General features: G+C 51.8%; 1 protein-coding gene across 10 annotated transcripts in view; it reads left to right on the plus strand.

Annotated features, from left to right (window-relative positions):
* The window catches only part of SHF (Src homology 2 domain containing F), a 108914-nt gene that overhangs the window by 84052 nt on the left and 9368 nt on the right, over positions 1-15494 (plus strand). For 5 of the 10 annotated variants that reach the window (XM_074393675.1, XM_074393677.1, XM_074393674.1 and 2 more), the window contains one exon: positions 13356-13497. In XM_074393675.1, the coding sequence (XP_074249776.1) occupies positions 13356-13497 (142 nt within the window). Of the gene's footprint in view, positions 1-3322; positions 3858-13355; positions 13498-15494 lie in introns of those variants that run through there. The other 5 variants (XM_074393681.1, XM_074393679.1, XM_074393680.1 and 2 more) reach the window with 4 other exon arrangements.

Here is a 15494-nt window from a genome sequence, read left to right on the forward strand (position 1 = left end):
CCACCCAATTCTCAGAGGAGTCTTGCTGTGAAGGCCTCACCTCTGTATCCTTGGTTCCTACAAAGCTGCCTGGCTCCATGAGATGCTCAAACTGCCTGCTCTTAGGAGCTCACACTCTGGTAAGGGAGGAAAGTACACTAGCAGATCATTTAAAACAAGAGTAAGTTTAGGGTGTGCACAAGTTATTATACTTTTAAAATTAGTATTTAAGCCCTGCCTTTGTGACATCTTCCCTCCTTCCCAACTCATTTTATTCCTACTCTTCCCACCATGAATACTCCCCTTCTTTTTTTTTTTTTTCCTTGAGATGGAGTCTTGCTCTGTCACCAGGCTGGAGTGCAGTGGAGGGATCTCAACTCACTGCAATCTCCACCTCCTGGGTTCAAGCGATTCTCCTGCCCCAGCCTCCCAAGTAGCTGGGATTACAGGTACATATCACCATACTCAGCTAATTTTTGTATTTTTAGTAGAGATGAGGTTTCACCATGTTGGCCAGGATGATCTTGATCTCCTGACCTTGTGATCCACCTACCTTGGCCTCCCAAAGTGTTGGGATTACAGGCGTGAGCTACTGCTCCCGGCCAATACTCCCCTTCTTTATGGTGTGCTGGTTCCCACTTCTATGCCTTTGTCCAGCTAATGCTGACCTCCTGTCTTGAAATGATCTTTCACTCCTTTGCTTCATCTGTCCAAATCCTACCGGGCTTAGTCTACCTCCTGTCTTGCATGAAGCCTGCAGACTTGATTGATTTCATTCCTCTGAGCCATCAAGCAGTTTAACTCATGTGATACCTTCCACTGTAAGCATTTTACAGTTTTCAACCCTTTTTCATATTCATCATGTCCCTTAATCCTCACACAATGATTATCATACCCTTTCCAGAGATAAGGAAAGCAAGGATCAGTAGCATTGAATACTTTCCCCAAATACCTGGCTATAGCCCACAACAATTGGACTTATTAGTTACCTATCCATGCCCTCACACCTGGTAGAGACTCTCTGATATAGATTAACTGGACCATTCTTCTGTATTTATCATCTTTATGTCCAGCTTTGTTTTGCATCATTTGTCGATTTAACTGCACATTTTAAAACTGTGCACATGTTGACCAGGTGCGGTGGCTCACGCCTGTAATCCCAGCATTTTGGGAGGCCAAGGCAGGCAGATCACGAGGTCAGGAGTTTGAGACCAGCTTGATCAACATGATGAATCCCCATCTCTACTAAAAATACAACAATTAGCTGGGCGTGGTGATGAGCACCTGTAATCCCAGCTACTCGGGAGGCTGACGAGTGAGAATCGCTTGAACCTGGGAGGCAGAGGTTGCCAGTGAGCTGAGATGGCGCCACTGCACTCCAACCTGTGTGACAGATCGAGACTCGATCTCAAAAAAAAAAAAAAAAAAAAAAAAAAAAAAAAAATGTGCACATGTTATTTTCTCTATTATACTTCATAAAGTCAAGTACAAGATTAGATTCTCTAGTATCTCCTACAGTCCAGCTACTCAACATGTGGTCTGCAGCCAGCAGTGTCTGTATCACCTGGGATCCCACCCCAGCTAGACCTAGAGAATCAGAATCTGCAACTTAACAAGATCCCCAGGAGATTAGTGTTCACATTAAAGTTTGAGAAGCACTGTCCTATATCCAAACAGCACTGTCTTAACCAGGCTGGAGTGCAGTAGTACAGTCATAGCTAACTGCAGCCTTGAACTTCTGGACTCAAGCAATTCTCCCACCTCAACCTCTCGGGTACCTGGGACTACAAGAGTGAGCTACCTTGCCCAGCTAGAATTTGCACACAAAGCAGGAACTCAACAAATATTTTGAGAGTTGGGGCCCTGGGAATCCCAGGAGATTCACAGTTTTGCTGTTACATCCTTCTTTACTCCCCCTGCTTTAAACTTCTTTCCTTTGGGGCCTCTTGACTTTTTGCTCCCTCAAAATGCAGATATGCCCGGTGCCGTGGCTCACACCTGTAATCCCAGCACTTTGGAAGGCCCAGGCGGGTGAATCACTTGAGGCCGGGAGTTCGAGACCAGCCGGGCCAACATGGTGAAACTCCATCTCTACTAAAAATACAAAAAAATTAACCAGGCATGGTGGCGCACGTTTGTAATCACAGCTACTTGGGAGGTTGAGATGGGAAGATCGCTTGAACGGAGGCGGCAGAAGGGAGGGTTGGGGAGGGGGTGGAGGTGGCTGTGAGCCGAGATCGCCCCACTGTACTCCAGCGACAGAGTGAGAGAGTCCGTCTCAAAGACAGACATAAGCCTAGGAGTGCCGAGACACTGAGGCAGTGGGGGTAAGCGGGTGGCGTAAGGTGAGGTGAGGCAGCTAATTTCCCAACAGAGCCAAAAGCAAACGTTGTTGGCTTCAGGGCTACAGCATTTATGGGGAGGAACTGGCTTTATTTCTAAGACAAAAATGCCTAGCACTTGAGCATCCTAGCCTCGGGAGGATAAGGAGTTTGTGATAGACAACACTGGGACTGTTTCTAGACTTGATTTATTGACTTGTCTGTTTCCATTTTGTCACTCATCTAATTGACAATGAAGCCCGGATGCGGCTGGAAGGGATTTCTGCGTGCGTGCGCATGCTACCGTCAGAGCCGGGTGGGCCCGCTGCGGGCAGGTGCTCCCGTGGTGGTGGGGGGGGGGGTGTTTGAGCGAAAGCTGTTTGCCTGGGAGAAGGGCCTGTGTGGAAACGACACGAGTGAAGTAGGCGTCTCTAGGGAGTTGTTTGTATGTGATGTGAGATATGTTTGCCTGGATTGGGAAGTAATGTAGCTTCGGGTATGTGCAGTGCGTACTGTTGGATGGGAGGAGGTTGTGGGGTTCCCAAGGTTGCACGGGAGAAGGAGGCTTACAAACAGGTCTTACAGAACAGCCCCCTTTCTTGCCCTCCTAGATTTTCCTTCTAGATTATAGTTTCCCAGTTGCGAGATCCTGGGAGAAGGAAGGGGAGAGACGGAAGGCGCCCTAGAGCCAAGATTCTGGGGGCTCCCCTCTCTGCGTCTTGCAGGAGCTGCAAGCTGGGGAAAAGAACAGATGGGGATATGTGCGCGCCCACAGGGGACCGCGTGGCGACACGTGGAGGATTCAATCTCAGTCTAGGAGTCGCATCCTCTGCCCCTGGGCCGCCCACTTTACTTCTTGCCAGTCCACATAAGCTGGAAGCCCTCGCCCGCTCTTCTCCTCAGCTGCGGGAGGAGGCAGACCCCGTTAGGGAGCAGAGCCCCGCCTCTCCCTTGTTACTGACGCGCCCCGCCCCCTCCCCGCCCGGCGGAGCCCCGCCCCCTCCCCACCCCCGCCCCTCACCCGCCGCCGCGCTCCCCTCGCTCAGTCTGGCGGGCCCCATGTTACTGAGCGGGGCTCCTCCGGCGGGCTCCCGCCCGGGGCCACGGACGCAGGGGAGCTCTGGGGGCGGACCGGGGGGCTCCCGCCGGGGCGCCGGGGGTGCGGGAGCCGGACCAGGAGGGGGTGGCAGCGGCGGAGTAGCCAAGTGGCTCCGGGAGCACCTGGGCTTCCGCGGGGGGCTTGGCGGCGGAGGGGGCAGCAAGCCGGCGCCCCCGGAGCCTGACTACCGCCCCCCTGCGCCTTCTCCGGCCGCACCCCCCGCGCCGCCCCCGGACATCCTGGCCGCCTACAGGCTGCAGCGGGAGCGCGACTTCGAAGACCCCTACTCCGGGGGGTCGTCCAGTTCCGCCGCCCTCGCCACCCCCGCCACCCCCGGCCCCACGCCGCCCCCGCGCCACGGCTCTCCCCCACACCGCCTTATTCGGGTCGAGACCCCTGGGCCCCCGGCGCCCCCTGCTGATGAGCGGATCTCTGGACCCCCCTCCAGCGGCGACAGGGTGAGTGCAGCTCCAGGCCGGGGTGTCGAGGAGGGGTGGCGGTCAGGGGTCTGGAGGTTGCAAGAGGGAGAAAGATGGCCTGGCCAGGGCCCCTTGGTGTCTCAACTCCTGGCAGACGCTTGCCCCTGACCCCGGGGCTCCGAGCCTTCACCCACCTTTGTTCAGATTCTCAGCTGACTAATCTGAGACGGAAGCCCCAAACTGTGCCCTTCTGCCCCATCCCCTGTAATGGCCCCAGGACTGGGGATCCTACCCCTCCCGGTCTGGCTCTCCACTTCGCAGCCCCCTCCAGCCTGATCCGTGAGCCTTTTTCTAGCGGGAATTGAGGTGCACCTCCCAACCCCCACTGGTTGATGGCCTTTCTGCCCCTCTGGAAGCAACAGCTCACTGCCCTTTGATCTCTGACCCTTCCCCCAGGGCACAGCCAGCACAAAGCTCTACCCTCCTGCTGCCTCTCTGCCTCCTCCTCTTCTTCCTCCTCCCTCTACTCCAGCCTAAGCATCCTTGCAGGTGCTGAAGCCCCAGAAAAGAGGTGAAGATGGGTTTCTCCTTGTGGACACAGCACGAGCTGGCCTTTGCCGTACGCAGTGGGACTGGAGTTGGATGAGCTGTTGTTCTCAGGAGGCCAAGACAGGCAGCTTACAGCCCTTGCCAAGGGGCTTCCTGGGGTCCAGGCCCCCTCTTCTCTCCTTCCCTTGTCCCCTCAGGTATGAGGATAGTCAGTGCTCAGGACCTGTTGCCCACATGGGGCTAAGCAGCTGAGCCCATTCCTCCTCTCCTCCTGGCCTCCCTCTCCCCCAGTCCATTCTGAGGAAGGCTGGAGCCTTTCCTGGGTCCGCAGGCACCCCGATAGGGAGGAGAACAGGACACCCACCATGGCTCAGGGCCCTGCCCTGGCTCCCGTCGGCCTTATCCCTCCCTGGCAGAGTGGGAGCTGAAAGCCATCCCAGGCCCCTAAATTCTGTGATGATGACTCTGTGGGTTGCCTTGGTTCTCTGGTCCTTCTTCACTCACCCCAGGAGCTCACTTCTGGGGCTTACTCCCCTCTCCTCAGCAGAGAAGAACATTTTTATTTGATTGGAGTGCAAAGTTGCTGTCCGAATCCATTGGCTCCAGGATTGAGGCTTTTAGCTAAGAGCGCTGTTCTGCCAGATTTCCTGGATGAGAGAGATCTGTCAGGGTCGGAGCACAAGCCTCAGGAATGCAAATTATTTTTCCTCTAGTTTTTGCCATGGGGCATGGCTGCCCATCCTGGGCCAGGATACTTATTCGGCAGAGGAAGGTTCAAGGGCACTTCTCTGAGGCTGCCCTCCTCTTGTTCTTGTCCCCTGCTATTGTGTGATGTGATAGAGGTGGTGACAGTGAGGCAGAGGAGAGGGCTAGGCCCTGTTCTTCCCACTAACCAGCCAGGCTCCTCCTCTCTAACCACTGCCTGTTTGGCACAGGCGACCTGGGCCTGAACTGTCTTTGGCCCTTCTCCTCTCTGCAGTGGCTTGGATGAACTAACAGGCTGCCCACCAAGCCATGGGCTCCTCCAGGACACAGACCATGTCTTCTTTATGTCTTTTGACATAAAGAAGTGTGCATAAATATGTCCGGAATGGTGACTGTCCATTATCACGGTGGCCTGAGGGTCAGGGACTCCCCTAGTCATAGCTTCCCTGGTAGATTTTCCCAGACACCGCCATGGAAGGGGCTACACCCACACATTCATGCAGAGACTCATGGCCTCTTCTAGCCAAGGGCCTCTATGCCTCAGCTTGGATCAGCTCTGTGATCTATGTGCTGTTCAGACTTGGGGGCCAAGAGATGTCTGACTCCTTTGTCAGCTACGAGGACAGGAATGAAATCCAGCAGGCTCTCCCAGGAGCCATACAATCTGGTTTCTTTAATGGGTGTGATGAGAAAGACCCAGGACGCCATCAGAGTTGGCCCGGGGCAGGGATGCTGTCTCTATGGGCCCTGACATGGGGCCTCCCATCATTTAGGGAGAGCAGCTCCCCAACGGATTAGGGGAAGAGTTTGGGGTCTTAGTCTTCCCCTAGGAAAAGCTCAGACAAGGTTCCTGAGTCTCTTACCCTAAACCTAATAGAGGCTGCCCCTGGATGTGAGCTGGCGCTTGCCCCTGTGACCAGGTGGAGCTGGTGTTTATGTACTATGTGGTTGCATTCTCCCTGTTTTCTGTTCCTCCTCCTCTCAGGCCTCCTGGCTTGCTTTGAAGTCTCTTCCTGACATAAGATGAGGCCTGGGAACAGTCATGGACTTTGAGCTGGCCTATCCTCTCCTTCTCCTGGAGCCCAGTGGCTGGGGCTGGGGGAGTCAGCCTCTGAGAAGGGGTGGGTCATGAGATTTGATGAAATGGGTGGAGGTGTTTCTATACAAGCCAGAGGGACTGAGCAGAAACCCAGTTAGTATGCAGGCAGGAGAGAACCAGGTCCTGGACAGTACCCTGAGAGGCCCAGGGGGCTCAGGACCATTAGTCTTCTCCCCATGCGGGGCTCTGGCTGCCAACCCACCCTGGGATCCACTGCTGTAGTTGGCAGGGATGCAAGGGTGGCCATCTGGGCAGTCCTGGCAGGGCAGGTGTGGGAGCAGCAGGAGCTGCGCCCTGCACCGGGCAGGCAGGGCTTTGCCATCTGGCCAGAGGAAGAGCTTCGTCATGGTGCTGGGCCCTCGTCTGGCCCCTAGGCCTTGCTCTCGCAGTGGGACTAGAGAGCTGGGCCTTCCCTTGCTTTGCTCCCTTTTCTCAGACCTTTAGCAGGAAAAACCTGGTGTAATTAGGGAAGGGGATGGATATGGGAATGGGGCCCTGATTGGACAAAGCTCCGAGCTGCCTGTGACCATCTGTGCAGTGTGTCTTTTGCCTCCATCATGCCAAGATATGTGTTTGGGGCTGGGTGGGGAGGGAACATGGATAAGACGACAGTCAGGCACCCTGGATTAAAATCAGGACTCTAAGCTCATGGAGAGGCTTCTCGGCTTCATGAATATCCAGAAACTGTGTGCAGATATTTCCTGTTTTTCTGGGGAAGGGTATAGCTCTTAGATTCTCATAGGGGTTCACATGCCCCAAAATATTAAAAACTTTAAAAAATACAGGTACTTCATAGATGATATCCACAGGACTTGGAACCTCCAGGCACAGATTTGGAAAGGAGGAAACAGACAGAGGTAGGAAGAGTAAAGTGAGGGATACAGTCAGGGCATCTGAAGTTGAAGGAGTCATTCCTGCCCTGAGGTTAGGAGGATCAGTAGGGGCTGCCAATAAATATAGGCCCATCCCTTAGCCAGTGTTCATTAAGTGTATGTCATTAGGCACTGAAAGGGACGTAGCACCTCGTACTTGCCTTTTTGGAGTTTGTTCACTTGTTTGCCTTAATGTTCCTTCTTAAGACTTCCACTAGCCGGGCGCAGTGGCTCACGCCTGTAATCCCAGCACTTTGGGAGGCCGAGGCGGGTGGATCACGAGGTCAAGAGATCGAGACCATCCTGGCCAACATGGTGAAACCCCGTCTCTACTAAAAATACAAAAAAATTAGCTGGGCATGGTGGCATGTGCCTGTAATCCCAGCTACTCAGGAGGCTGAGGCAGGAGAATTACCTGAACCCAGGAGGTGGAGGTTGCGGTGAGCCGAGACCGTGCCATTGCACTCCAGCCTGGATAACAAGAGCGAAACTCCGTCTCAAAAAAAAAAAAAAAAAAAAAAAAAAAAAGACTTCCACAGAGTCTGGAGGTCCCATCTGCTTATGTTGCAGATGGAGATGGAGGAAGGAGGAGATTCTCGCGAAAGAAGGGAGGAGTTCAGGTGAAGGAACTTTTGTAGACTGGTTAAACCTCTTAAGCTTCTGTGGCCGAGGCTGGCCATCTGTGCCGCCATGGCTGCTCTGAGGATGGCTGAGGCCTGCAGCTACTGGGGGATTGGACGGCAGGCCTGTCTACTCTACCCAGTGCCATAACCCTATGCTGCGATACCACCTCTGGAAGACATCTGTGCTTCTTACCTTGGCCAGTGAGTGACTCATTGACAGCTCAGCTCTGGCACTTTGCCTGTTGGGAACCAGGAACAGCTGGGACCCTGAGGACCTTGGATGCAAGTTGCTGGCTAGGCTGAGCAAGCCCTGGCTAGGGCCCAGGCCTTGGAGGGTTACCTGCTGCCCACTCCATTAGCCCTCACCACAGAGGCAACGTATTATGTGAAAGCAAAAGTTGGGCCCAAACCCTGCATGCAGTGGGCCTGTGGGTGCCTCCGGAGCCTGGTGCCCAGTCTTAGGGCTTCACAGCTTGGAGCTTATTTTGTGTGTATCACGGTGGGCCTCCAGAAAGAGTCAGAAATTTGGTCTTTTTGTCTTTAATAATATAGCAACTAACATTTACTAAGTACTCACTTTGTGCCTGGTACCATTTTGAAGCAGCTGACATGTATTAGACCAGTTGAGCCTTAAAACAATCCTGTGAAGAAGATTCTCCTACTATCCCCAGGTTATAAATGGGGAAACCAAAGCACAGGAATGTTGACTTATACTTGCAAGGTTTCTCTGCCAACAGGTAGTAGAGTGAGCCCAATGCCTGGACCCTCAGCACCTACCACCAGGTACCTAGCAGAGAGGAGGTATTCACTAAGCAATTGCTAATGAACAAGAGGAAGCAGACTCTTAGAGAAGGAATGAGGGGTGTGTTCTATACTGAATTTATCACTTCCTGAATGCTAGGGACCACCACTTGTTACCCAGTCCCAAAGTGGTACCAGACACATCCAAGGGTTGGTAGGATGGACTGCATGTCTGTAATGGTTGACTGTTCTATAAACATGGCATTGTTCTTGTAATTAGAAAAGGGAAAGACATTTGTTTTATGTCAAGGGATTTCTCAGATAAAATAGTATAAGGACATTCCAATAAGCAAACAATGGGTATAAAAAGTTTGATCTCGAGAAAGGTAAGTAATGTACCATTTCCCAAACTGTGACAGGTTAGTAAGTTTTCAGTGACAAAGGGCTTCTGTGGTTAAATACTTTGGGGGAATTACAGAATTAAACAAAATTAAACTGATTTCTTTGCTGCAGGACTCCTTAGATTTAAAGTGTGTCTTAAATCTACAAGCAGAGGAGAGAAGATGCTGCATTTCCCCAATTTTTGGAAAATCTATGATCAGGCACTATAAGTCAAGAAGCCGGCGTCCCTGTCTTGTCTCTGCTGCTGACAAGCTGCATACCCTGGGCAAGCACCTGAACTCTGAGGCCTTAATACCTGAGTATAAAAGATTATCCTCAGAGCTAACATTTATTCGGCACTGACTCCATGCCAGCCTCTGGACTAAGAACTTTTACAAATTCATTTTCCTCTTCCCAACCCTATGATATGGGTACTATTACTATCCTTTTTCTACAGATAGAAAGACAGAGGTCTGCAGATAAAAAGAGGTTTCCAGACACTCAGTGTAAACTGAAGAAGCAGAGGAAAGGGGCAGTGGTAGACTTTGGGGACTTTGCAGAGCAAGGGCACATATTGTAACGCGTACCCATCTTGCTCCTCCTGGATCTGCATCCCCTGGAGCCCTGTGGTGGGGGTCAGGAATGTGTTATGTGGCCCAATTGCAGAGTGGAAGAGGAACCAGATGGCAGGCCTGCTAGCTACCACAGGAGAGGCTTGAGCAGGAAGGAGATTCAAAGTATGACAGCTGCTCTGGGAGGGGCACTGCCCAATTAGAACAGCAATAGCAGAGTCCTGGAGGCACCCTGCTGGGTGGCAGGAAGGAGCTGGACAGGGGATCCTCTGGTTAGTGGCTACTTTACCTACTAGTTTGGAAATCTTTCAGCATTTCGGCAGCATTCTGGCTGTATCAGAGGATGTGCCTAAATACCAGCTGTGTTTTTAGGTGTCTTCCCCAAAGGTCCTTTGAGGACAATTCCTCCCTTTGGCCCTTGGGCCAGAGTCTTTAATTTCTATTCAGCTGTGGATTCTGTTGAGAGCCTGATCCTGCAGCCATTAGAGGTCAGGGTGAATGGGAATCTGAAAGGTGATGTCACTTCAGAAGATGGAGTCTGGAGAGGAGGCCTGTTGAGTGTCCATTAGTATACATTGAGTACCTACTGTTTGCTGGCTTTGAGATTGATGCAGGATATAGCAGTGAAGCACATCAGAGTGGGGCAAAGGGACCATAAACAAAATTATGGTAGGTCAAAGGGGTCAGAAGCCTATTGGGGCAGCTTCCTCCACTGAGCAGTTTATCCTGGGGACCTAGAAGCCACTGGGAAAGCAGGCCTGGGTTTTGCCCGGGATCTTCTGTGCCCAGGGTGGGTGCCTATCCTGCCATCCTCCCCAACTGGTATCTCTGCTGTTGCTCCCGACTCCCAGACCTGTGGGCGGCTCCTTTGGGCACTCCAGCCCAGGGCGTGGGGCCGGGGCTTCCTGGAGCTGGGTGTGGAGCCAGGAATGGAACAGAGGAGCCATTGAACGGCCTGCAGAGTTGCCACCTGGGTGCCTACGGGCACTGCAGGCTAGAGCTGAGGAGGCCCACGCCAGCCAGGGAGGGGTCGTGGCTCTGGGCATGGGCCCAGGACTTGGGTGGGAAGGGTGCTGCCTGCAGGCTTGGTGAGGGAGAGGCAGGAGGGGTTCTATGGAGTGGAGGAGCAGGGGTTAGGGGGATATAAGGGGGTTGGACCAGGCACCTCTGCTGGCCAAGCAGCATGTGGTGACACAGCTTCACTTGGAAAGACTGTCCCCTTAAAAGGACCCCACCCTATCCAGATTTGTGTTTCCTCTTTCCTGAACAAACAGGGAAAATTACTTCCTTTGCCCATTTTTCTTGTTTTATGTGATTTAACATATTTATGGAGAGCTTTCAGGAATTTAACAGTAAACATGGTTCCTGCCCTCAGGAAGCTCACAGTCTGCAGGAAGACATACAACAAAACAAATATTTACCATGCAGAGTGATAATAGCCCAGCACAGAGACACCTCACAGGCCTAGGGGGAGTATGGAAAGGCTTTCTGAAGAAATAATCTATAAGGGTTAGCTTGAGGAGGAAGGGGAAAGCTATCCAGGCAGAGAGAAAGCCTTTGAAGTAGAAAGAACATGCAGCTTTCTGGTAACAAAGTGATCCAAGGTGAGTAGAGAGAAAGAGAAAATGGAAGCTTTCAAATCTCTTTAACTCCAGGCTTTTTCCTGAAGCACTGGAGAGCCAATGCAAGGTTTAAGGATAAAGTGTTGGTTGATTTAGACACTGTTGAGCAGCTGCCACAAGAGTGTGATGCTGGCTGCTGACCGACAGAATCACTGAAGGTGGGCTGACCACAGAGCCCGCTGGTCAAGAGGGGCACTGTGGGTGCCAGCTGGCCTGGGAGGAAGCAGCTTGGGTGGGTAGGGACGAGTGGATTTATTTTCTCTATTTCCTGAAGGAAGGAGGACTAGGAGTGAAGGGCTCCAGGGGGAGATAGGCAGTGATCAAGGAGAAATATTTTTCTAGTGCCTACTGTATGCCAGGTGCTTATTAGAGCTGGAATGACAAAAATGACAAAGAGCCCTCAGGTCTGGATAGCCCGGTGGTGATGATGGGATGATCTGAGGTGGTGGTTATCCCACAAGCAAGCAGAGACAAAAGGGAGGTGGTAAAGGAGCCGAGGCCTTGAATAGAACAAGGTGGGACCTGAAGACCCCAGACGAGATGGTAGGAGCCATTGGAAGGTGCCTCAGAGGGAATAGCAGGGTTGAAGGAACATGCAGAAGGCATCTTCAGATGCTCTGACTGCAAATGGGTTATTATCACTGTGGTAAGTATTTGTTTTGTTGCATGTCTTCCTGCAGACTGTGAGCTTCCTGAGGGCAGAAACCATGTTTACTGTTAAATTCCTGAAAGCGCCAGGCGCGGTGGCTCAAGCCTGTAATACCAGCACTTTGGGAGGCTGAGGCAGGTGGATCACAAGGTCAAGAGATCGAGACCATCCTGGTCAACATGGTGAAACCCCGTCTCTACTAAAAATACAAAAAATTAGCTGGGCATGGTGGCGCGTGCCTGTAATCCCAGCTACTCAGGAGGCTGAGGCAGGAGAATTGCCTGAACCCAGGAGGCGGAGGTTGCGGTGAGCCGAGATTGCGCCATTGCACTCCAGCCTGGGTAACAAGAGCGAAACTCCGTCTCAAAAAAAAAAAAAAAAAATTCCTGAAAGCACTCTATAAATACGTGTTAAGTCCATTCACATAAAACAGGAAGAATGGACAAAGGAAGTAATTTTCTTCATCTGCCTTGCTAGGGGTCCCCATTCCTAGATCCTAACCTAGAGCAGGCCAATCACCCCACCCCACCTGGGCCTCCACCCCAGCTGGCTCGCACAGCCTCGATCTGGCTCAGAACCAAAGCCTAGACTGAGATTTAGTGAAAGGCAAGAATGGCCTCTTCCCATGCCGTAGGCCCTGGAGCCACCTCCTGTCATCATCGCCTGTCAACCCAGTGGTGCAGTGCTCCTGGGGTGCTGGCAGCCTTGGGTGGGCTGGGCTCAGTCTCTGCCTTAGCCAGCGCCCCACCAGGAGAAGCCCAAGCCCGTCTTGGAGAAAGGATCTATTGTCCTCAGCTGCACCCCGCCCTAAACACCTTGAGCACCTCTTTGGTGTGTGGTTTGCAGGCATAGAGGAGTGGCCGTGAGCCACTTGTGTGGGAGAAAGGGGCAGCGTGGGAAGTGAAGGGCCAAAGTGAAGCCTTTCCTGTCCCTGCTCTCCAGGAGCCATGGGGACTTCAGCACTTCAGGGCTGTCCCAATCCCTGCTTCAGCATTCTCTCTCCTGGGACAGCCAAGATGCCGCCTGGTGGCAGGCTGGCAGCCTCTTGCGCAAAGGGCATGGGTTCCAGTCACCTGCTTCCTCCACTTATGCAGAACGGTCCTGGACATGTTCCCTAACTTCCCTGAGCCTCTGACTCCTTAAAATGGGGCCAGTAACACCCACATGACAGGGACATTGTGCGGATCAATCAGCAGAACTAGAAAAGTGAGTACTCAGCCTTTCCTTTGATGGTCAACAGTTGTTTATTCATTCACCATCTGGAAGTGCCCTCATAGGCATGGACCATGCAAATCTCTGAGTTGCCTCACTATTCTTTGCTTGCTCTTTGAGCTCTTCCAACATCTTTGCAACTGTTTCGCTGAATTAATTCCCTCTGTTGAACCACCTGGTGTAGGCTCTGGTCCTGCTTGGACACTGACTTGAGGCAGGCCCTAAGGTCCAGTAGTCTCCTTCTGGCCATTTAACCTAGGAGATGGCCTAGAGGCGCAAAATTAGTGGAAAAGAAAGATGTACCACTTGGTTGGCAGCCTAAGGTGGGAACCCTGCAAAGGAAGAGCCAGAGCTTGTCCCCATCCAAACTCAGAACCTGCCCTTAAGTACCTGGGGGTCTGGGTCTAAGGCAGCCTACTTGGGACTCTTGCTCCCATGGACAGAGCATCTGGGGAGAAGCAGAGTTGCCTCTCCACTGCCTGAAGCCCACTCTCTTCACTCTCTCCCCACAGCTAGCAATCCTGGAAGACTATGCGGACCCGTTTGATGTTCAGGAGACTGGCGAAGGCTCAGCAGGAGCTTCAGGAGCCCCAGAGAAGGTCCCTGAAAATGACGGCTACATGGAGCCCTATGAGGCCCAAAAGATGATGGCCGGTGAGTAAAAGGGGCAGGGAGGTGCTCCTGGAGGCCTGGACTCTGTAGAACAGGCTTTGTGACCCACAAGTCTAAGGATGGATACTTTGGTCCCTAGAAAATATGGAGAAAGTCTTTGCCAGGTCCTTGGGGAGGATGGTCACTGTCTTTCAGAGTCATTTTGGAGAAGCAAAATGAACTGTGAGATCTGAAGTGGTACAGGAGGCCACACAACTGAAGGTCAGATAGAAGCATTCAAGATAGGAAAGAAAAGAAAGCGGTGAGCGCTGGGAGGGTCAGGGATCCCAAAAAGAGGACCACTAGCCTTGGGAGCGAGGATGAGTTTGAAATGAACCATCTTCATGACAATTGGAGAAAGATGGCTAGAAATATGGTTACAGTAAGTGCCATGAGCCTGGGCAAGTAGTCCAAAGAGTGAGGCTAGGGAGAAATGAGTAAGACCTGGCCTTGGTAACAGAGGCTGAGAGATAGTCCAGGGGAAAGAGATGAAATAGAAGTGATCAGAGAGGACAAGGTGGGTCTGTCCAAGTTATGGCCCTGAGGCAGGGTGAGAGGAAGTTTGTTCAGGGGCAAATGATGTTAGTCCTGGGTGTGCATGGGAGCCTAAATGAGAGATTCCAAGTGGGGCAGGGCAGCGCTTCGTAGGCTGGAATGAGGTATCTGGACTTGCTTCAGAATGGGCAGTGGAATCATGATGAATTATTGAGCAAGAGAGGAACAGGACGAATATGGCACTTTAAGAGGATTACTGAGGCTTTGGTGTGCAGAATGGCCCGGAAGAATTAGGCATTGGAAAGTTGGGTTAGTAGGATGTTGAAATTGTTGGGGTTTTAAGGGGCCAATAATTAACATCCCTGTCTTTCTCTCCTGAACTTGGAAATAACTGAGAAATGAGATTAAAGAAATAGATAGGTGGAGAGGAAAATGTCAGCTTTATTACTGATAAAGTTGATTAGAGAACATTACATATGTTCACCACAATGGGCTTCTTATGTGTCATCACAATGAGCTCCTTATTTTTTTTAGACAGAGTTTTGATCTTGTTGTCCAGGCTGGAGTGCAATGGCACGATCTCCGCTCACTGCATCCTCCACCTCCCGAGTTCAAGCGATTCTCTTGCCTCAGCCTCCTGAGTAGCTGGGATTACAGGCATGTGCTACCACTCCCGGCTAATTTTGTATTTTTGTAGAGACAGGGTTTCTCCGTGTTGGTCAGGCTGGTCTCCAACTCCTGACCTCAGGTGATCTGCCCACCTCGGCCTCCCAAAGTGATGGGATTATAGGCGTGACCCACTGCCCCCAGCCTACAGCAGGCTTCTTAATATTTCACTACAGAATTAAATTTGCCCACTCAGGCTTGGACAACTCAGTAGGCCTAGTAGAGGAACTCTGCAAAGGAAGAGCCAGAGCTTGTGCCCATCCAAGCTCAGAGCCTGCCCTTCGGTACCTGGGGCTCTGAGTCAATGGCAGCACAGGAGCAGGCCACTGACTGCATGAACCAGAATGCTCTTTATCTTCAAGAGGAGGAGAGTGTGCCAACCCAATAAACTGCTCTTCCTACTTGGGAGAGGTAGTGAGAGAGGCAGAGAGTGGTCAAGAATATCCCAGGAATATTATTCTGTGGAGGCCTTGGAAACATGAACCTGTAGAATGGAGGTTCACCCTAGCAGTAATTTACATATGGAGAGATGAGGGTGAAGGTCATCAGGTACTGGCAAAGAACAGATGGGATTTGAAGAATGAAGGAGGGCCAGGTTCAAGGAGAACAGTAGTAGACAGAAATGGAGACGGTGAGAAGCTGACTACCCCATTTAGGCCAGAGGGCATGGACCCCCAGGAGGCCCATGAATGCCCTGAAATTATACATGAAAATATAGGAGCACATTTTTCTGGGGAGTAGCTCCATAGCTTTTATCATATTTTCCCAATAAGAGAACCACTAGCTTTGGAGAAGGTGATAACTTTGAAATTATGAAATGTCAAAGTGGAAGGTCCTTA

Source organism: Saimiri boliviensis, chromosome 2 (genome assembly GCF_048565385.1).
Source record: "Saimiri boliviensis isolate mSaiBol1 chromosome 2, mSaiBol1.pri, whole genome shotgun sequence".
In the NCBI taxonomy this organism is placed as follows: Eukaryota; Metazoa; Chordata; class Mammalia; order Primates; family Cebidae; genus Saimiri; species Saimiri boliviensis.